The 24,178-nt window shown below is 37.1% G+C and overlaps 2 protein-coding genes and 1 pseudogene across 3 annotated transcripts; all 3 read left to right on the top strand.

The window, feature by feature from the left end:
• Positions 1–6,963: 6,963 nt before the first annotated feature.
• Positions 6,964–8,851, top strand: Ent1 (Equilibrative nucleoside transporter 1). Of its 2 annotated transcripts, XM_017614913.1 has the most exons (7): positions 6,965–7,181; positions 7,248–7,548; positions 7,610–7,683; positions 7,843–8,083; positions 8,137–8,222; positions 8,287–8,486; positions 8,554–8,758. In XM_017614913.1, exons 2-7 carry the CDS (start codon positions 7,254–7,256, stop codon positions 8,663–8,665), a joined length of 1,008 nt encoding a protein of 335 aa, XP_017470402.1. In that variant the 5' UTR covers positions 6,965–7,181; positions 7,248–7,253; the 3' UTR covers positions 8,666–8,758. The 2 variants fall into 2 exon arrangements, with proteins under 2 accessions (XP_017470401.1, XP_017470402.1); XM_017614912.1 differs by having other exon boundaries at positions 6,964–7,181; positions 7,610–8,083; positions 8,554–8,851.
• Positions 8,852–14,586: 5,735 nt separating this feature from the next.
• Positions 14,587–15,222, top strand: LOC108362077 (uncharacterized). Its single transcript, XM_017614915.1, has one exon. The coding sequence runs from the start codon at positions 14,587–14,589 to the stop codon at positions 15,220–15,222; it is 636 nt and encodes a 211-aa protein (XP_017470404.1).
• A 3,146-nt stretch (positions 15,223–18,368) lies between these two features.
• Positions 18,369–19,615, top strand: LOC108362075 (uncharacterized; annotated as a pseudogene).
• The last annotated feature ends 4,563 nt before the right edge of the window (positions 19,616–24,178 follow it).

The raw sequence follows: 24,178 nt of genomic DNA, 5'->3' as shown, positions 1-24,178 counted from the left end.
TNTGGAACGTACATAAGTATGTACGTTTAAACATAAATACATATGTATATTAATATTTTTTTTTTTAATATATCCTAATTTACTCAGTCTGGGTAGAAGCGTCAATGTATTCACGAAATTCGTCACCAAGACTTTCAATTGCCATTGGAACAGCATCTCTGGTCAATTTCGCCCGCTTTCGGTCTGACCCAGACACAAAATCAGCAGATGAAAAATGCATTCCGCATATTTTAATTGGAAGATGAACGCCACATGAGTCTGCCCACATTTTTTTTTTTCATTTCGTTTTTTGGCACATGAAACATACTGATGCCCATGAACCATGATGAACCCACGTCTTGTGGCACAAGAAACAACTTGCTTTAGGCATATTTTTATCGCTACAAACATCAAATATAATTTTAGTTATCGAATAAAACATTCACTATAACTACCCTGTTACTAATAGTAAATTCAATCTTAGGGAAATATTATTCATTGTGGCTTATTAACATTTGTTTGTTATTGAGCTTTGTAGCACGATTTTGTTTGTAGCGAAAATTGAAAAAGCAACCAAGTCTAAGCGGTAGAAGTTATAGGGTATTTTTCGGAGATCACCACATTTCCTCTTAAGACTTCTTTTTCTAGACTTCAGCAGGGATCGAACCCGCATCATCGATGTGCAAAGGCAGAAGCGCTAACCACTGAGTTATGCACACCCCGTAAACTCTTGTTGCTAATTCATTTCCTTATTCAACCTATTTACTATGGGTGACTTTGCACATCGATGATGCGGGTTAGATCCCTGTTGAAGTCTAGAAAAAGGAGTCTTAAGAGGAGATGTGGTGATCTCCGAAAAATACCCTATAACTTCTACCGCTTAAGGCCGTTTGCACATTGTCTAGTTTATTCTAACTCCCAGTTAAACATCTTTATCGACACCCAGCATAAAACATACCTCCAGTTAGCGCTAACTAGACATGGTGCAAATGACCCATAGACTTTGTTGCTTTTCCCGTTTTTCCTTATCTTATTTATTTAGTTTTGTTTTCCAATGAATACATATCACTTTCACTAAATTAGCTATACATTAAGTTGTGTTTGTACAATATTGGACAGGTGTCTCTGTATGTGTAAAAATATGAAAGAAAATACCTAGCACGACCCTCCGAGATTTAGGGCAAATGAGTTTTGCCCGTATGCATTCCCCCGTATCCTTCGAGCCATTTAACGAAATATTTACTGATGGCGTTCTCTTTTCTCGAAAAAATGTCACCTTCTTATATAGCAACATTATCAGAGTGCATTATTTTAAAGAAAGACCACGCAAGAAGCCTGTGAAGATGCTGAGAAAAGAACACGAAAACTTCATAGCCCTGGCGCAGGGTGGAATTAACGCAACATTATTTCGAGAAGAGAAAGCGCTATGAGTTTCTGACGGTGTCTTCGAGTCTGGGGTTGTACCCGTTACTCTTTGAATAGAGTTTGGTTTCCTGATTACTTACAATAGTAAATAACGGCAGTAATGTTTATGAAAAAACAGGAGCCGTGGAAGTAAACCACAGACGGAACTGCAGTAGCAAAAGTCACTGGGGAATAGATGCGTCGTTAAATATTTACTTATAGTTTAAATCTTCCATTTAAACTTACCAAACAAAAACTGTTATATCGCCGAAAAAGCAGGATCAGTGGCAGCGAACCACAGACGGAGTTGCAGCGACAGGAAGCACATACCAGAACAACTATAAGTCCTTGGGGGAATCTCTACAGCGATGTTTTTGCCGAATTAATGTTTAATTTTCAGTTGCCAACGAATAGAATAGAGTAAATGTCAAAGAATTGTTCAGTGATTGCAAATCAGTTTTGGAATAGGCAATGAGGTAGTTTAGTACTTTTTTAAAGGCGGTAAAATGTAGTTTTTTTAAGAGGGAAACATCGATTTATCTAAGGAAGCCAAGATGGCGGATTAGAGCGAGAACGCTGTCAATATCCAACACCTTGGATTATTCCACCATGATTTTTTACCACGTTTTCCTCCAACATTTCGCATAATATGAAATTCAATGTCATCTTCTTTCGAAATGTCTCGCACATATTGATCTTTACAACATTTATCATACGTAATATTAGAATCGTTAGGGAACAAGCTTATCTTCTCCAACATTTGTATGCCATTATATTCAGTGGCTGCACTTTTTAACAGATCTATAGTTCGAAGTCTATTTACACTTCACGACCATGTAGACGTTTGCGTTCTTTTTCACAGATGAAGCTTTTTTCTAATGGTAAATCCACAGTATACAGTAATCCAGATAGGCAAAACAAAAAATTTAAATATGCTTATTTGACAATTTATTTGCATGTATTGGTTGATATTTTTTCACAGTTGTCGTTTTCTTTAACCCAAATGAAATCCAATTTCAATATTTTCTTATAGTGGAAAATATTTTCAAGTCACATAAAATAAAACAACGAGAAAAACAAAATTCCAAGCAAATCAGGCGGGCAGTGTAAGCGATTATAACCGGATGCAGTTCCTACATAAGTCTTATCTGGTTCAAAACACAACTTTGAGTGAATAATGGTGGGCTGATTTTGGAAAATGGACCCATAAATTAGGGGGTAAAACAAGTATTACTTAGCATAAAGGTAGAACTCTCTAATTTTCAAATATACCACTCTTATAGTGGAGACCTCCAAAGTTTTTATGAAATATGTACCCAAAGTTATATATCGACGCTGGAACTAATGCAGGAAAGGTTTATGCATATAAGCAAGGCCGTTTTTCAACGGTATAAAAAGTATATACAGTCTTACATACATACATATTTATCAAAATATTCAGAATGACGAATTGGTGAATGAATTGGTTCAGTCGTGTCTGTTTGTAAACACGCTAACTCGAACAAAATTTAGATATTTTAACGAAAGTCGGTGCCGAAGTTGCCTTTGGTATAATTTAGGTTAGTATTAAATTTTGGCAATAACCACGACCACCTTCCATGTAGTAATCAACAATATTTTTGTTTTATTATTTTTTTTAACGAATTTCCCTGTTAAAATTGACATTTCAAATATATCAACAAACATTTGGGGGTACTTTTGCACGGTGACAGGTAATAAGGTCAATGGAATAAGGTCAATTGACTTTATTTCGCTCCAGGGTGGGAAACCTTTTCTAATATTACCTTTTCAAAAGCGAAATAAAGTCAACAAAAATTTGGGAATAAAGTCATTGACGCTATTTCCTCATTCAAATGGAAATAGCGTCAACAATGCTTAAAGTATGTCGATTCATAGAAATAAATGTTGTTCTTAAAATAAACATGCCCGTAAGTGTGTTTTTTTAATAGATGAAAAACGTTATTGCCAAATCCCCTCAGTTTTGTGATATTAATCCACACACAATCATGAACTACCACCAATTGATTGTATTAAAATAACTAAATTACGAATATGTAAAAACACGATGCGAAAAACTAAACGCCTGCGCACAGCTGGAATACGAGAAATATTTGAAGAAAGAGTGTAGAATTGATCCATAACTTGCAAAACATGTTTCGTTTCCACAAAAATAAAGGGAACACTATTAAATTGAAGAAACAGTCCATGTCCAAAAACCCCGGAGGAACACTGAAAGAATTCTGTGTTTTAAATTAGCATATTTTGAACGAATTCCGAATGTCTAAGGTGGAAAAGAAACCAACCTTTCTATAAGGAAACAATTATAGAAAAAGAGTTTTCTTATACTGTATTCATGTCTCCGCCAGCAATTTGTGACGACATAATTTAAAAGCAGCTAAGGAGAACGACGACACTATTTATTAGATGACACATTCAACGAGCCAATGTGCCAAAATGCGGGTATAAACAATTATTGATTATTTAATATCGGAACCGAGATCTTATATGTTAATTGATTGGTTTTCACACACTTTTGAAACACAAATTATATGCTTTCTTACTGCAGACAAGTTGTTGCCCTAAACCACAGCAGAAATCTTCCATTCAGGGCTGCCAACTATCCTTAGTTATGAGGTGCCATATTGAGGATAAAAAAGTGCCAAAATGTGCCAAATATAAAAATAAAAGTGCCAAAAAAGGTGTCATTCCTTTTAATCATTCACATTTAGCAATAAAATAAAGCTACATTTTCCAAACAAAAGTGCAATCATAAAATAAGATAAACCAGTTGAATATCCTTTATAAATTGGAAAATTTTAGTTGAGAAAAAGAAGTGCACGCAAAGGATTTCACAAAAATGTATTGAAATGTTATTTTCTTGAAAAATTAAGTGTCATTTGAAGTAAAATAGGGACAAATGGCACGATTTGAGCCAAGTTGATATCCCTGCTTCCAATAACTTACAAATATAAAAATGTGAAATATCTGCACCAGGGTGAGAAATAAAGTCAATTGACCTTATTTCCGTTGATCTTTTTACCTGTCACCCTTTTGCACCAGTCATTGCCTATGGGTTAATGACAAAATAATCCTATACATGCACAATATTTCATGTATTAATTTTCAAATAAGCATATTGTCAATGGCTGGTTTACTGTATACTGTGGGTAAATCTTACTGACAGGGTCGTCGGAACAAAATTGATTGTCAATATCCCTAATGTCTCCCTGAAAGTTGCTTGATACTTCCGCACTGAAAAATTTGTTTTCCCAACAAGTAACTTGATAACACTTAAGGTAAATTTTAAATGTTTTGAAATATCACAGTTAAATGGGCGAACACGTAAACTTAATTTTGGGCTCTATATTACGATGCCGTTTTCACGTAAACATTTTGAGATATTTAGTGGAGAAGTTTTTTGAAAAAAATCGAAGTTTAACAAAGGTAAAATTAAAAAAATAAAGATTTTTTTTTTAGTTTTTTCATTTTCATTTAATCAAGCTGCTAACGAAGAAAATCGGGGATATTTAAAAGAATGGTGAATAGGCAAATGAAATGTGCAATGATTTTTTCGATGCTATATGGGCTGCTAATATGTTATCCATACGGCATTTACTACGCCATGTAATGCATACAATGAACCAATAGCCAGAATTATAAGGCTTTGCAATTCTCATGCCTCACTTTTAAATTGTTGTGATAATAAATGTAATTTCAAACTTAATCTTTTTAAAATCTATATTTAATGCATAATTAAACTTTGTCTTGAGTTAAGTAATAGTCTGTAAGAATTCTATTTTCTGTAGACTAGTGAATAATAAAAAAAAAATAAAATTATTAAAAAAACTGAAAATTAAATATGTCGTCATTCCTGCTTATATTTCATACCAAAAAATCATTGCGCATTTTTATTTGCCTGTTCCCCATTCTATTAATTATCCACCGATTTTCTTCATTAGTAGCTACATTTTTTCGTAAAAGAACTAGCTTTAATTCAAATGAAAAAAAATGACAACAAATCGGTTATATCTTTTCCTCCCTGTTAAAGTTTGAAATGTTTTGCATAAAACTTCCACACTAAATATCTAAAAATTTTGAAGTGATACGGATTTTCTGAAAACGGTATTGTAATCTAGAGGCCAAAATCAAGTTTACGTGCTTAGCCGTTTGGCCATGATATTTTGGCCTCCCTCTAGGGCAAGATCCAAGGCCGACTCACCAATTTTATTTTCGAAGAAATAATGCCATCAAAGCATAAAATGGACCTTAACATTATATTAGCTACAAACGAGAAAAAAGCGCTATGATCCAAATATTTATAGTATAAATTTTGAAACGAATCTAACAACTCAGTGAAGTGGGTATTATCATTGTCCAACCCTCCACACTTGGAAAATGTGAATTTTCTGTGCGAGAAATATAATTTAGTTTTATACTTTATGAGTTTCGTATTAAGCTGATATCTGACTTCAAGTATTAGCATTTTCGAACTTATTAAATTAATGGTTAAAGAGAAATTATTTAAAGTTTCAAGGAAAACGAGTTACAATGTCCCACCTGTCACGTTGGAATTCTCCTTATTTTATTCCATTTTACAAAATTAATTCTATTATACTGTTTCAGCAATCAATTTTAAAATTTATCAGACTGTTAAGATTAAAAGAGAAAAATTTTCCGAACAAAATAAAAAAAACAAATATAAAGACCAGCATTTTGGCTTTAACAAAGGTAAGTGGCGTTTTGCGTACCTTTCCAACCTTATACCTCTAGGGCTGCCTACCCCAGCAATCAGATAGGCACATTCCTAGACAAATACATATTAACACTTGAAATGCAAAAGCACGTAACAACATCGCAACTGAAATTGAAAAAGTTGTGACCAATATTTCAATTTTTTTTTTTATTTTTATAAAATCGTATTTTTATAAAGTTATGTGGGAGTTCTAATTCGATGAAATCCATCATATAATTCAAAAAGTGAATTTTGAATTTTTTTATTCATCTGAGTAATCTGATACAAATTTTTGTTACTATAATTGTAATCTAATACTCATTCGATTTACGATTCCAATCTTTATTCAAACTATTTTGAATCTGATATTAAAGTAATCGTAATCCCCAGTCTTAAGCGGAAGTTTTTCTTGGTTATTTTTCGCAATTCACCCGCACCCGGTATACTACAGTGATATCTTTGTGACATATAATAGAACGGAAAACAGCAAACAAATCAAAAAATAACAAATTTCGTAGAAAAAGTTGTAGTAGTTTTAAAAAACAGCAGGTGCACGTGCTAAACTTTGTTGGCGATTTTCGATACTCCGGCTTGCGGAAACCGTCAGATTATATACTTCCCGTTATCCTTGAGCTACTTGCTTTAAAATAAAAAAAAACTGACCGCGCTTGAGAATGTTAAGGTAATTTATTTTTTTGCAAGTTTGCGACCCTCCCAATCCCTTGCGTCACGCTCAGATCGTCAGATTATTAAAATGCACACTTTTCAGAATGTGATTAACCCACCATTTCTTAATCTGACGCGCTCGAGTAAATCCACCTATAAATTTTTTTTTACTATTCTGATTAGCTGTCCTATGCGCGCGGATCTACACAGATGGCTTAAATTTGGCAGAGGTACTCAACAGAATACAGGGTATCCCCCATATGTAAACCTGACGCGCTCGAGTAAATCCCCGAATCCCCTCTTGGGCTCCCCTACTATTAGTGTGGGCAACCGTGATGTTTTTCATCTCTGGGAAGATAATAGCTGCAATAATTTACCATGATTTATATCAAAATGTCTGGTTAGATTAACCAAATAATAATTTAATACTTCTCAAAACACAGAATTCTTTATTTCTGCCTTTTAGTATTGGATGTATAAATTCAGAAACACCACTGTCACTGCTAACACTGCGACGCCGGATCTGACCCCTATGCAAAAAAGCTTTACCAGTGATCTTACACTCGCTGCATCTATTTCAGGCACAACATTTCTCATACTGAACGCTGTTTATGGGCACTGTATCTCTTTGAAAGTAAAAATGCTCGGAGCATTGTTTATGATTTTAGGAATATTCATTGTAACGGCAAGCTTTGTGGAAGTTAACACAGACCAATGGCAAGAACAGTTTTTTCTTATCACACTTCTCACTGTAGTCATCATTAACGGTAAGTAAGGCCGAGTTTTATAAATAGAATTGAATATGTGACATACTTTTTTCTTCTGTAGTGTCATCGGCCGTAATGTCAGGGGGAGTATTCGGTGTTGCTGGACTCTTTCCATCACATTACATGACCGCTCTGGTGAGTGGTCAGGCTTTGGGCGGTATACTCTCCGCGCTAGCTTTTGTTTTAGTATTAGCATTCGGTGCCCCTCCTAATGTTACTGCTTTGATATATTTCATTATTGGTAGTGCTTTGGTATTACTATCCATAATTTGTTTTGTGATTATGTCGCGTCAGCCATTTTTCATATACTATTTTGAGGGTGGGGACAAGTATAAAATATTGGCCGATATACCTTCCCATAGTCGCAGTGCTGATATTGTAGTGCAATCGGAGCCGAATGTAAAGGAAGTCTTTGCTAAAATTTTCATTGAAGCAGTCAACATATGCCTACTATTCGCAACTACACTTTCGATTTATCCATCAGTTACAGTACTAATGCAATCGGAAAATTATGGCAGAGGACATGCTTGGAATGGTAAGTTTTTGCAGTACGTTGTTACACTTTAATTAATAAATTGTGTTTTCCAGATATTTACTACATACCAGTAATCAATTATCTTTTTTTCAATTCTGGAGACTACTTTGGTCGAATACTGGCGGGATTGTGGGAAAGAGTGAGTTAATAATGGTTAAATAAATACAGCGTTCTACTTATTAACTGTTAATAATCTTCTTTAGCCGCGTGATAACCCACATACTGTTATTTTGATGACTGTGATACGCCTGCTATACGTTCCGCTTTTTCTTTGTGCAAATAGTAATGTACATTATTTTTTACCCATTCTTGTACATACAGATGCAGCATTTATGATAATGATTATTACTTTTGGTATAACTAATGGTTATCTGGCCAATATATGTTTAATTATGGCTCCTAGGTAATTTTGAGTTCGTTGAAATATGCCCATATAAAAAAATTAACCGTAAAAATATCAATAATTGCAGATCGGTCATGCAACATGAAAAAGAGATGGCGTCTTCGATTATGGCGGCAAGCTTAAGTTTGGGTCTGGCTGCAGGATCTTTACTTAGCATGGCTTTTGTGCAAATGCTTTAGCTCGCCAAAAGTGTAACTCAAACTTAGTGCTTTATTATAATATAAGCTTATAAATAATATCTAAATACATCCATATACCTGGCAATAAGAAATAACAGCTAAAGTAAAAGTTGACTTTAGTATAATGCAAAATAAATATAAATTTGTGACGTCTCTTTTGAGCGTCTTCAAAAAATTATCAAATAATTTTTGGATCGCAATCTTAAATGGGGCATTTCCAATCGAAGTGCTATTTTCCCTTTTTAAATTTTTTATACGATCCAAATAAGCTTCCGCATTAATTTTAACATTCGCTTTCGCATTCGCAATAATCAATGCGGTACTTTTGCCAAATATTTTTTATTCCGAAATAAAAGTTCTTTCCGGATAATAAACAAACCGCTTATCCAAATTAAACGATTTTGATATCAAATGAAATGGATTTAAATAGCATTAAATCTGAAATGTCTAAACGAGGAAGGCCACTTATTTCAATAAAAATGTTAATTAATTACCACAGAACAAAGCCTTGGGTCAGGTATATGAATTTCTTTAGTATAAGATTGTAATAAAAATATATAAATAGAGGTGGCGACCTTCGTTCGTTATTTCTGTTTCAAAGCTATTTCAGTCCTCTTTCATATGATACCAAATTCGTTTAATTTTTTCTTTTTTATTTACTTTTATTATTATTATTATTATTTACTTTTATTTCGGAATTTAGACCAAGTTAAAAATAACAGTTATTTTCAGTCCCTGGAATATTGCGCAAGCGCATTGATAAAATGTATATCTGGCCAGTCACAGAAGAAACGATTAAAAATGAATTACAGAAACTAAAATCGAAAAACGCTGATGACGTTACAGGTTCTCCGAATTCTACCTACTGCACATAAAAATATTTGTCCCCGATCAGATTATTCGATAATCAACATGAAAAAATGTTAAACAAAGAAACAATCAGGGTATTCATATAAACGTGTAAATGCATCGCAACTGTGTAAACCTCGTAAATAAACCGGGTTTCCGTACAAAATTAAACAATTTTACAAGGTTTACGTGGATATAAGGCTTTTACGCGTGTAGATGAATTGCCCTAATGAAAAAAGGCTTAACTGTTTGTGAATGACCACGTTAACTTTTATTGATTTATTCTATTTTTGACTGAAAAATTGTATCAGCATAAGCGTGGCTTTCTATTATAAAAATACGGCTTTCCCACGGCACCCCTTACGTAGTTCGCTCTCTCATACGTAATTCGGACTCCAATTACCCTTCGAATTATTACGTAATTCGCCATACAAAGTTTTGAGAGCGAATTACCTCATTTGTTTGTAATTCAGATCCAATTACCATGCGAACTACGAACAAATCGATGCAATTTCTAATTTTTATCGGAAATGTATCGAAACTATCCCACAAATAAAAACCTGCATATTTCTGAGTATCAAAAGTAAAGTTTGTAATATAAACTGGTATCGAATCGAAATAAAAATAATCGATGCAGGAAGAAATCGTCAAAAAATAAATCGATCTTTACAGGCGAGAGGCAGGCCGTCAGAACTCTCACGTGAAGTATAAAGTTAGGGTGTTGGGTTAAACATGCAATTTTCTGCGAAAATAAGTGACGAGGTAAAGTTCTGAAAATTTGCAATATAATCGAATACAGCATAAGAAAGTAGGGAAAAAATTGTCAGAAGTCTAGGCGGAAGTTAAAGATTCGTCTGGAGGCGCTTATGTTGCAAAAAATGTTTCAACAATTATGTCACTAGGCAAACTTCTGGCAATTTATATACTTACTCTGTAATTCACAATAAAATTGCTTGCAAATTGTCAGAAGTCTAAGTGGAAGAATAACAGAGGTATTCCGATAGTAAGAGCGTCGGTGCTCCACTCGATCCATCATTCTCGTATTCTTGTCGTCTGTCAGGGCAAAATTACTATGCGCATTTGTAAGCTAGATTATCTGCATAAGCATGCCCGTCTGTCTCGCGTTTTAGACAATGAGCTAAACTTTTATAAACAAGTAATTCAAATTAATTGTGTTTCTGTTTTGATAGTGAGCAGACAGCATTGGAAAAATGTGTCAAGGCATATTCATCAAGGTAGAAGTGACAACTCAGTCGAGTTGACTATAATGTCAAAAAATGTAAACAAAGAAGACACACAAAATTACACACTAAAGGAAACACACTCATTTATAAAATCGTTTAGGCAATTTTCTTGCTTTTACTAGCCCCATGTTTTTGAGCATTTATTTTTTACTCAAATACCTAATTCTGAAGTATATTAGACATCAAAAAAAGTTTGATTCTTCTCAATTTAAATCAGAACTTAACTTCAATATTTTCGCTTTTGTTTTTTGCGATTCTAAATTTTCCATTAAAATTATTAATAATTAGTAGAGCACCCGCCGTCGTTCGGGTAAACAGTAATTCAGCATACAGTTTCTTTCTCTTTAAATTAAGGCGTCCTTATGGGCCCTACTTTAAGCTTTATCGTGCTTCAACTAATATATGCTGATCATCACTTTCTGTACTACAAATCTTGTTCCATTATTAATAAATGCGTTCCCTAACTCTCAAGAGGTTGCAAGAATTTACAGGAATTTACCAAAAAGCGTTCCCGTACTCGGTTCTCTCGCTCTCACCCGATTCTCTGAGTGTATGAAATTTCTACGTGCTAANTATGCTGATCATCACTTTCTGTACTACAAATCTTGTTCCATTATTAATAAATGCGTTCCCTAACTCTCAAGAGGTTGCAAGAATTTACAGGAATTTACCAAAAAGCGTTCCCGTACTCGGTTCTCTCGCTCTCACCCGATTCTCTGAGTGTATGAAATTTCTACGTGCTAAATTAGATGTAATTTATTTTAATTAAACACAATATACTTAAAATATGCGAAAATCAGGCGATAAAATTATTTTTAATATCTTCAAAATATTCTCTTGTGATACTTTTTCCTACTTATGTACATGTAGTTAAGAAATGAAGCCATTTCAAAATCATTTCGATTGATTCCCATATTATAATAGTTCATTGAAATGATTGAAAATTTTTGAATTTTACTTTTTATACCGTTAATTCCTATAATCCAAATTGAATTTAAATTTTCAAACATGTGGAGTCCCCGCTATTCATATGTTGCTTAGTAGTAAGGCCTTTTTAAGACTCTTCCGATTAAACCATAGATTGTAATAACTCATTTAACTTATAATATAATTGTATTTGAATTTAGATTTATAACAGGAGGCAACCCTCTTCAAACTTTGGAAAACCCTACATGTTTAAGCTGAACATTTCTAATTTAAATTCGAGTTTTAAAACAGCTGGCAACCCTTTTCGAATTATTTTCTTACTAAACCCTATTAAATCCTTCTTGTCTGACGCCCATATTGAGATACATATTCCACACTCTGAAAAAACATTCCTTGCCGCTAGGAAAATAGTATATTATTCTAAGGAAATATTACCTTGAAATCGCTCCAATGACATGGCTGCCTTAATATGAGTAAACGATTTGACTCAGTTTAAGGAAAACACAATTCCTTAGTTTTTAGGAAAAATTTACTTGCCGTTTCATCCCCAGTGAAGGGAATAAGTATGACATTTTGCTCGCGGCGCTCGAACAGTGGCAATGGCCGACAGAGCAAAGCTCTGGAGTACTAGTCGAGAGATGCATGGTTCGGAGTCCCAGAGCAGGAAATTTTTTACAATATTTTGTTTACTGTAATTTTTTAAATTGTATTTAAAAAACAAATTTATATAATTTATTTTTTATTTTATTGGAGTATTTATTTAGGTTTTTCCATATATGAAATAAATTTTACAATTTGTAATTTATATTTAATATTTAAATTGAAATGATTCACTTACCTTACTCTAGCCACCTTCAACCTGATTCGAACCTGCGATCTCAGAACCCGAAGCTGTAGTCTTCACGCGACGCCACAACCGACATTTTCCAGGAAAGCAATTAACTTTGTCTTAACAGCACTGACAAAATTCAAAATTTTTTTAGGAAATTATTACTTATATTGAGAAAATTATTACTTACATTGAGTAAATTTACTTCTTCAAATAAATGACGCCCTATTTTGAAATGAAGGAATAATTTTTGAAATTGAGTAAATTTCAGCGCAACCTTGCTGATCTTTTTTGCAACACTATTGCCACTACTTTACCACTATATATCTCTATTATGAGACAAATCAGATCAAAAATATGATTTTTGGTAATAATTCGACTCCAGAGCCATCTGGGGGTTTAAGTTGTGAACCAAACACACGTACCGAAGAATTATATATGTATTTACAGGTAGGTAAAAGTTTCAGTATATTTGGAAGGTGCCACGCCCACTTTTCTTCATGAGTATGGGAGTGATACCATATCAAGTTCCAGGACTCTACCACAAATACTTCCAGAGATAGGCGGTCGATTTATATGGGGACGAAATTTATTATCGGCCTATAACCAAAAGGGGTCCACAATTTCAAAGAAATCGGTACAGCCGTTTGCGAGATAACCTCTTATAAAAATAGGGGACTTCTCTTATATAATTGGAATAGATATTAAATATGTATACGTAAATAGCCAATACCCGATTGCTTTGTGGCGCCTTAAAACGCCTTTCCAACTGTAAAACAATCATTCAATTCTGTTTTATGTATATCTATAATACGTGTACCGAATTTCAAGAAAAACGGAATGTTTGAGATTGTGGTAATTTCTCCAGGTGTATCCCCCTACTAGCATACCGACACGGCGCCTATGTCATGCTAAAATCGCCTGATTGTAGCGTTATACCATTTCTTCGCATTGATATACGCATGCTGCTACTTGCATACGCATATATACATATGTATGTACTTATGTCGACGACGTCGCCGACTGCATAAAATTTTTATGTACGTACACACGTTATCACATATGGTAACTGCATAATATGTACACATCATTTTAGATGCATGCCTTTACTTATCTGCTATATACGTATGGTTCGCATTGCTCATACATAAGGTACATACATACATAGCTACAAGTGTACATATGTATGTGCATACCTACATTATCATTAATATATTGTTACAGTTTTTATATAAGTACCATTCCTTGTGAACTTGAATATTATTATTGGAAATAAAGTGACTGAGTTAAAAGGGCAGTAAGAATTCGGTCCGCTTACTTGCTCATTCGGTATTTTCTCATACATTTTTTGGTGCCTCCTGTGAGGAACCGCGATCACTTGAATCCCGTGTAATGTAATGGCTGCATTAAAATTACGTGCTTCGGCACATGCTTCAATTTTGCGCCTCGGGAAAGAAGTCCAGGACGAAAATTTCGATCCGGATAAGGTGGAGTGTGAGGTTTTACTTAGCCGAGTAAATCAACACTTTGATCGGTTTGTACAACATCATTTCGATCTGGTCGGCAAGGCAGAGGCAGATGAGGTTTCAGCACATGACGAGTTGTTTGCTTCAACGGAGGCGATGTATACCACAATATGCATCACATTACAGCGCCGTATGCCTTCCCAGAAGGCAGTTAATGCCACGACTTCCATCACCAACCAAATGGCTGACATGCGCCTGGACCCTGTATCAATTCCCAAATTCGACGGGAAGCCTACAAATTGGTTGGCCTTTAAAGACCTATTCGAGGCAATGGTTCATAGCCGAACAGATTTTGATCGATCCTACAAATTGGGCAAGCTGCGGCAGTGCGTCGACCAAGAGAATGTTCCGATGATTGGTGGGTTGTATACTGGCGGCTACGAGGAAGTATGGTCTGAGTTGAAGCGCCGCTACGATAATCCCCGCCTATTGTCTGAGACGCATGTACAGAGCTTTCTTGATCTACCAGAGAACCCAGCCGAGACTCCACTTGCGCTGCGGACCATCGTTGATTGTGTGCGCAATTAATTCCGTGCCCTTGCCGTCATGGACGTTCCCGTGAAGCACTCGGATGCAATAGCAGTTCCCGTAATTTTTCCGAAACTACCGACAGTAACACGAGACGAATGGGGTATGAGTCTTGTAACCGTCAATATACCGAAGCTAGAAGACTTATTAATCTTTATTGAGCGACGTGCCAACAACATAAGCTCCACCCCACGGTCCGTAAGCATTCAACACTCGTCGCGTCGTATAGCCTCTCGTACAGTCAAGGCGCATGATGCATCCGCAAAGTCAGCATCTTCCGCAAGTACAACGGCTGCAGATGTTACTTGCCCACAGTGCTCGGGCAACCACCGTCTCATGAAGTGCCAACGTTTTCACAACCTGCAAGTACAGGAACGCTGGGAAGTTGTTAAGCGCCTAGCAGTAGGTTTTAATTGTCTTCGATCGGGGCATACCGTTCGTCAGTGCTCCTCTGGTGTGTGTTCCGGTTGCCAGCAGAAACACAACACGCTCCTCTGTCGCAGTGCAGACACCACGCACATGGTTAGTCAAGTAAATACATGCGCCTCACCGTCAGCACCCGCAACAGCAGTTAGTCCTACATCATCATCTAATTCACACACTGTGGCGCCCCCTAGCTCTGCAGGACCACAAGTGTATTCACGTAATCAATGACAGATGGATGAGGTCCAGTCATTCGTTGTCCAGGGTGACCGGACCATCTTACTTGCAACGGCCAGAGTGCTACTTTCGGATCGTTATGGACAGCTGCACAAATGCCGTGCATTATGCGACATCGGATCTCAGGTGAGCTTTCTCAGTGAATCCATGTTTAAGCTTCTCAACCTTCGCAGAACCTTCGGTGAGATACGTGTGGAGGGGATAGGTTCAAGTGCATCTGCATACACTAAGGGTACCACAGCGGTTCAAATGCGATCCGCCATTGACGAGACATTTTCTCTGCAATTTGAAGTCTATATTCTGCAGACGATCACTAAACCAACACCTGCGTCCAAGGTTGACACAATCGCCTGGGATCACATCTCAGGTCTCCAATTAGCCGATTCAACATTCGGTACACCTGACAAAATCGATTTACTTATTGGCGCTGATATTTGGCCCTCATTGATTGCCGATGGAATTGCTGCGTGACCCCCCGACGATCCGTGCGCGCTCCGTACCCGCCTCGGTTGGGTTGTGTTCGGCCCGCAACGGTCAACACATCAAATGATACGAAGTGCACTCTAACTACCAGAACATGCATCAGTGAGCAGCTACTGTTGAAATTGTGGAAGGTTGAGGGGATTTTGCCTAAAAATGATCTCTTGACAGACCCATGCGAACGAATTTTCATCGACACTGTACGGCGCACAGAAGATGGCTGCTATAGCGTACAGATCCCATTTCGTCCAGACGCGCCAACTTTAGGAGACTCCTTTCAAGCAGCGCGACGTCAATTTTTTCACGTTGAGCGAAGGTTAGCCGGCGACTCTGAGCTTCGCAAGAACTATACAACGTTCATGCAAGAACACATAGCACTTGGTCATATGAACGCAGTCGACTATGACTCTTTTGACTCAACGCAGTGCTATTATATTCCCCATCATGCGGTGACGGGGAAATTTCGCGTAGTATTCAACGCATCCTGCAAAACAACAAATGGGGTGTCTCTGAATGACACACAGTTTCCGGGCCCACAGCTTCAAGATAATCTGATCGACATTATTCATCGATTCCGCCGCTATCGGATCGCAGTAACGGCTGATGTTAAAAAAATGTTTCGGCAGGTCGACATCGCAAATGGCAACGTATCTTGTGGCGAGAGTCTCCAATCCAACCACTGCGTATCTTTGAGTTGGCAACAGTAACGTATGGTATGACAAGTGGGCCGTACAATGCGATCCGTCAATGTGCGGTAGATAACTACGAAATAGTTGAAAACGCCAGCCGGGCAGTGGTAGCGAAAAATAGTATCCTCGTTGGGTTTTATGTTGACGACTACCTGGAAAGTTTCGATTCCCCTGATGACGCTGTTCACCGTGCCTATGATGTCGATGCGATCCTTCGGCAAGGTCACTTCATTCTTGACAAATGGAGCTCGAACTGCGCAATGACACTTGCAGCTGTCACCGACCCAGAGTGGTCAACCACTGAAATTAAATTATGTGGCTCCGATGCTACCGTTTTAGGCTTGCATTGGAATCCTCTAAGCGACCACTTACTTTTTAAGGTGAGCGTTGCAGAATCACATACGTCACCCACAAAGCGCACCGTTTTAAGTGATGTAGCTAAGTTGTACGACCCGATTGGTCTGCTGGCGCCAGTTATTGTCCTGGCAAACATTTTTTTCAGACGCTGTGGAAGGCAGACCTTAAATGGGATACTCCGTTACCTGCAGAGCTGCGGGATCAATGGCACGTATTCCACAACGGCCTTCGCGAATTGGCGCTTATCCGTGTACCCCGTTGGTTACGCATGTCATCATCTTCACCTGTAACACTTCATGGGTTCTGTGATGCCAGCTCAAAGGCCTACGCTGCAGTTATCTACGTAAGTAGCATCTCTGCAGAGGGCGATACCCAAATGGCCCTTGTTACCGCAAAAACTAAGGTGGACCCGGTGAAGGAAATTACGATTCCTCGCTTAGAGCTTTGTGCGGCACACCTACTTGTAGTAACTCTACGTAATGTTCGTCGGGCGCTACGTCTCGAGAACGTACCTTATACACTCTGGAGTGATTCCACCATAGCGCTCCACTGGATTCGCAAGCCACCATGGTCGTTAAAGCAAGTCGTCGCTAACCGCGTTGCCTTTATACAGGCCAACACAGATGTTAGAAGTTGGCGCCACATTCGCTCCGAGTTCAATCCGGCTGATTGTGCGAGTCGGGGATCTCTGCCCACATCTCTTCAGAATCATCCATTATGGTGGACAGGTCCGCCTTCTTGCCAACTGCGCTATGGAGACGATGCAACCGTCCCAAAATTTACTGAGGATCAACAGCAGGCACACGCTGTGGAGTGCCATCCTTTACGTACATTAGTCGCTATTCGCTCTGATCATCAATTGCTTATGACGTCCGAATATGGCTACCGAATACCTCTTATTGAAAAGTTTAGTACACTAGCTCGCTGTCCTGAACACAACTGCGCGACTGAGACGCTTTCTGCCTTCGTTCAGGGGTCAGAGAGCTAAAGTTATGGCAGCCGAGGAATACGAATGGGCCCTGCTTGTGACTGTTAAACAGGCTCGATAGTCGAAGTCATGTCTTACCACTCAACCCATACTTGGATGCTGAGGGTATACTTCGAGTTGGTGGACGCCTCAAAAATGCAGATATTACCGACGAGCAAAAACACCCAATGATTATCCCTAAGGGTGCCTTTGCTATCTTACTCATCGCTGATGCTCAGCATCGATGTCTTCATGGCGGTATCCAGCAAATGCTGCAATACTTGCGGCGAAGGTTTTGGGTGATGCATGCGCGCTCACAGGTGAAGACATATGTTTGGAGATGCACTTTGTGTTGGCGACATCAACGAAATCTTCAGCAACAGCAAATGGCAGCGTTGCCGCGAGAGCGAGTACTTGTGGCGCCACCATTTGCAACTAGCGGCCTGGCCGTTTCATATACGCATAGGTGGAAAGAGATCAACGGCAACCACAAAAACTTACGCAGCTATATTCGTGTGCATGGCTTCACGAGCAGTCCATATAGAGCTTGCTGAAGATTTGAGTGCCAGGTCCTTCATAGATTTACGATCGCTTCGTCAGTCGTCGCGGTATTTGTGCCAAGCTCTTTAGTGACAACGGCACTCAGTTCGTGGGGGCCGAAAGGCAAATGCGTGAGGATTTTCACGCATGGGTATCCACATATGCCCAACAGCACGTTGCTCAAGTAGGGACGCAATGGAAATTCATTGCTCCGTCCGCACCGCACCATGGAGGAATCTGGGAGGCTGCTGTTCGCTCAGCTAAGAAGCATTTACTGCGCATTATGGGCCGTCATTCATTGCGCTATAACAAGCTTCTGACGCTGCTAACGAAGATGGAAGCATGCCTTAATTCACGGCCACTGTTAGCATTATACGATGATCCAGAAGGTGGCCTAGCTCTAACGCCAGGCGACTTCCTCATTTGCCGGCCACTAAACTGTCGCCCTGAGCCACCACTACCAGATGTTCCTGACAATCGCCTACATTATCGGCAACGCTTGCAAAGGATGTTCGAAAATTTCTGGCGTCGTTGGCAAAACGAATATTTAAATTCGCTCCAAGCGCGCAGTAAGTGGATGAGACCTGAACCAAATTAACAACGAGATGATGTAGTTCTTATTAGCAATGAGAACTTGCCCCCGGCGTGCTGGCGACTGGGTCGAATCACTGACATCCACCCCGGCAGCGACGGTCTTGTTCACATCATTACGATTGAATACAACGGAGACCAGTTAACGGCAGGAGTCATGTACGTCAAACGTCAGTGTCAGCGCCCAATACAAAAGGTAGTAAGGCTTACCGGAATACAAGAAGAAATTCTGAACCGCACGGCTTCAGCCGGGCAGGATGTTTGAGATTGTGGTAATTTCTCCAGGTATATCCCCCTACTAGCATACCGACACGGCGCCTATGTCATGCTAAAATCTCCTGATTGTAGCGTTATACCATTTCTTCGCATTGATATACGCATGCTGCTACTTGCATACGCATATTTACATATGTATGTACGTATGTCGACGACGTCGCCGACTGCCTAACATTTTTATGTACGTACACACGTTATCACATATGGTAACTGTATAATATGTGCACATCATTTTAGATGCATGCCTTTACTTATATGCTATATACGTATGGTTCGCATTGCTCATACATAAGGTACATACATACATACATAGCTACAAGTGTACATATGTATGTGCATACCTTCATCATCATTAACATATTGTTACAGTTTTTATATAAGTACCGCTCCTTGTGAACTTGAATATAATTATTGGAAATAAAGTGACTGAGTTAAAAGGGCAGTAAGAATTCGGCCCGCTTACTTGCTAATTCGGTATTTTCTCATACACGGACCATATGTACATTTTTTTCGAATAGATCTGTCCCTGGTCCACATATCAAAAAAAAGTATTCAATATGTTAACCCGGCTAATAAGCTACCTATGCCCCAAATTTCAAGCAAATCAGAACATAAAGAAAATTTTTTCGAAATCCGGAAAAAAAGATATTATATGCTAATCTCGGCAAAAAGCTACCTGCGGCCCAAATTTCAAGCAAATCGGACCATAAATAAGATTTTTTTCGAATAGATCGGTCCCTAGTCCACCTACCTGAAAAAAGTATCCTATATGTTATCGAGGCAAAAAGCTACCTACGTACTAAACTTCAAGCAAATCTCACCATAAATACAATTTTTTCAAATGGCCCCTGGTCCACTTACCGAAAAAAGAATCCTATATCCTAATCTAGGTAAAAAGCAACCTACGTACCAAATTTTAAGCAAATCGGACGATAAATACGATTTTTCGAGTAAATCGGTTCCTGGTCTACTTACCGCAAAAAACAGGATCCTATATGCTAATCTAGGTAAAAAGCAACCTACGTACCAAATTTTAAGCAAATCGGACGATAAATACGATTTTTCGAGTAAATCGGTTCCTGGTCTACTTACCGCAAAAAACAGGATCCTATATGCTAATCTAGGTAAAAAGCTACCTACGCACCAAATGTTAAGCAAATCGGACCATAATAAGATTTTTTCGAATAGATCGGTCCCTAGTCAATCAACCTACCCGAAAAAAGTAAATTTTTTTTGGCCTAAAACATGCTGGTTGCTGAAAGCTACTTATATACAAAATTTCATGAAAATCGTACGAGCCGTTCGCGAAATTACCTTCTTCTTCTTCTCTTTACATAATTAGTATAGATAGATATAGATATAAGGAACAGCTGTTCGTAAACGGCGGTTTCCGACTAAATTTCAGTTTTTTGCAAAAGTATACATACATATGTCATTCCTGTCATAAATATATCGATGGTCCTTTACAAAAACGACACAATTCAAAATTCAAAAAATAAAAACTCATACTATTGTTAAGTGACTCATGTCTTTAATCGTTGTCTTATTCATGTATAATCTTTAGTACTTCCTTTAGTTAGGATTAGACATGGGTTAGCCAAGGATTAGAGACATGAGCCTCTTAAAAGTAATAAAGGATTTGATTTTTCGAATTTTGAGTTGTGTCGTTATTGCAGAGGATCATCGATATGTGAATTCATATATTTCGATAATTAAATAAATTCGAGCATAAATACGATTTTTAGTTACATATACATAATTTAATTTCAGCGCCACCTGGCGCCAATTTTTTTTCGAAAGAATTCTTTTTCCTGTTATCAATACATATTTTGACTCTGAGGATAATCGGACCATAAACACGATTTTTAGTAATAACTCGACCCCAGCGCCACCTGGCGGCTCTTATTTTTTGCAATGGTATTGTTTTTCCTGTTGTCAATAGATATCTCAAATATGGGGCGAATCGGGCCATAAATACTGGTTTTACTAATAACTCGACTCCAGCGCTACCTAGCGATTGTTTTAAAACTTATTCTGCTATTCGGAAGGTAGACAAATTCAGCAAACAAATATCATAAAAATCGGTCCAGCCGTTTTGAGTTATAAATGGTGTAACTAACACGACTTTGTTTTATATATATAGATAAGCACCTACCGTATATATGTATGTCTCCATACAAAAAAAATGTCAGTTTCATGTGACTTATGGTTTTGAAGTTATAGCTGCTAAAATTTCCACGCCTATGGGATGTGCCACGCCCCCTTTTACAAAACCATTTATGTATACCTTACTATAAGCACCTGCCATAGATACGTCTGCGTACCAAATTTCAGTTTCATATGACATGGTTTTGAATTTATATTATTACTACTAGAGCACCCGACGTCGTTCGTGTAAACAGTAATTCAGCATACAGTTTCTTTCTGTTTAAATTAAGGCATCCTTGTGGGCCCTACTTTAAGCTTTATCGTGCTTCAACTAATATATGCTGATCATCACTTTCTGTACTACAAATCTTGTTCCGTTATTAATAAATGCGTTCCCTAACTCACAAGGAGTTGCATGAATTTACAGGAATTTACCAGAAAGCGTTCCCGTACTCGGTTCTCTCGCTCTCACCCGCTTCTCTGAGTGTATGAAATTTCTACGTGCTACATTAGATGTAATTTATTTTAATTAAACACAATATACTTAAAATATGCGAAAATCAGGCGATAAAATTATTTTTAATATCTTCAAAATATTCTCATACTAAAACTATCTTAAACCTATCTCTTGTGATACTTTTTCATACTTATGTACATGTAGTTCATTTCGATTGATTCCCATATTATAATAACTCATTGAAATGATTGAAAATTTTGAATTTTACTTATATACCGTTAATTCCTATAATCCAAGTTGAATTTAAATTTTCAAACATGTGGAGTCCCCGCTATTCATATGTCGCATAGAAGTAAAGCCTTTTCAAGACTCTTCCGATTAAATCATAGATTGTAATAACTCATTTAACTTATAATATAATTGTATTTGAATTTAGATTTATAACAGGTGGCAACCCTCTTCAAACTTTGGAAAACCCTACATGTTTAAGCTGAACATTTCTAATTTAAACTCGAGTTTTAAAACAGGTGGCAACCCTTTTCGAATTATTTTCTTACTAAACCCTATTAAATCCTTCTTGTCTGACGTCCATATTGAGATACATATTCCACACTCTGAAAAAACCTTCCTTGATGCTAGGAAAAAAGTATATTATTTTAAGGAAATATTACCTTGAAATGGCTCCAATGACGAGCTGCCTTAATGTGAGTAAACGATTTGACTCAGTTTAAAACACAAGAAAACACAATTCCTTAGTTTTTAGTTTTACTTGCCGTTTCATCCCCAGTGAAGTATGCCATTTTGCTCGCGGCGCTCGAACAGTGGCAATGGCTGACAGAGCAAAGCTCTGGAGTACTAGTCGAGAGATGCGTGGTTCCGAGTCCCAGAGCAGGAAATTTTTTTAAATATTTTTTTATTTTTATTTTTATTTTTTTATTGTAATTTTTTAAATTGTATTTAAAAAAACAAATTTATCTAATTTATTTTTTATTTTATTTGAGTATTTATTTAGGTTTTTCCATATATGAAATAAGTTTTACAATTTGTAATTTATATTTAATATTTAAATTGAAATGATTGACTTACCTTACTCTACCCACCTCCAACCGGATTCGAACCTGCGATCTCAGAACCAGAAGCTGTAGTCTTCACGCGACGCCACAACCGACATTTACTAGGAAAGCAATTAACTTTGTCTTAACAGCACTGACAAAATTCAAAATTGTTTAAGGAAATTATTACTTATATTGAGGAAATTATTACTTATATTGAGTAAATTTAGTTCTTCAAATAAATGACGCCCTATTTTTAAATGACGGAACAATTTCTGAAATTGAGTAAATTTTTCGTAATATTAAGGAAAAAACAGTAACTCGAAAATAAGGATACTTTTTTCTTGATGAAGGAAATGCTTTTTTCTGAGTGCAATTATCAAATTCCTTTAATTCAAGAAGAATTTGATTTTTCAAGCAGATGGCAACCCTCCTACATGTAGTTTAGAACTAAAACCCTTATCAAAAACCTCTTGATTGATACCCATATTGTAGTAATTCATTTAAATTAAATGAATTTAATTTTTAAACGGGTGGCAACGCTTGTAAAACACCTCAGTAATATGTTTAATGTTCAGCTTGAAGGTTTCTTAGCAATCTTTCATTTGACACCCATATATTAATTTTTTTGATAGCTTGAGAATAATTAATTTAAATTTGGCTTTTCGAACGGGTGGCAACCCTTTCAAACTACAACTTTTTAAGCCTCTTGTCATCCATTCTTTAATATAATTTTCAAAAAAAAAATTCCCTTAATTCAAGTCGAATTTGATTTTTTCAAACAGGTGGCAGCCCTATTCCATGAAACTGGAATTGTTTTTATATACGTATATGTATCTATGCCAAGTCCCTGTACACTATGAAAATTCCGTTTTATGGGAGGTGCCACGCCCCGTATAATCGAGATTAAATCTATCCTATATTTTAAGTTGAGCTAAATGGCCCCAGTGTACAAAATTTACTGGGAATCGGTTGAGTAGTTAAAGCGTGAAAACGTAACAAATTTATAATATTAGTAAGGATACCTTACTATAAGCACCTACCATAGATATGTCTGTATATCAAATTTCAAGTTCATGTCACTTATGGTTTTGAAGTTATAGCTGATAAAATTTCCATGAATATGGGATGAGCTATGCCCCCTTTACAAACTCATGTATATATTTATATAAGCACCTACCGTATATATGTATGTCTCCATATAAAATTTCAATTTCATGTGGCTTGTGGTTTTGAAGTTATAGCAGCCAAATTTCAAGTTCAAATTACCTATGTTTCCGAAGTTATAGCTGATAAAAATTTTCACGCCTATGGGATGTGCCACGCTCCTTTTTACAAACTCAAGTATATATAGCTTACTATAAGAACCTACCATAGATATGTCTGCATACCA

The sequence above is a fragment of the Rhagoletis zephyria genome, unplaced genomic scaffold (assembly GCF_001687245.7).
Source record: "Rhagoletis zephyria isolate East Lansing unplaced genomic scaffold, Rhagoletis_zephyria_1.1 Rzeph_scaffold_00924, whole genome shotgun sequence".
NCBI classification, from domain to species: domain Eukaryota; kingdom Metazoa; phylum Arthropoda; class Insecta; order Diptera; family Tephritidae; genus Rhagoletis; species Rhagoletis zephyria.
The sequence above is the reverse complement of the archived record's forward strand: the minus strand, read 5'-3'. Positions and strand labels throughout refer to the sequence as shown.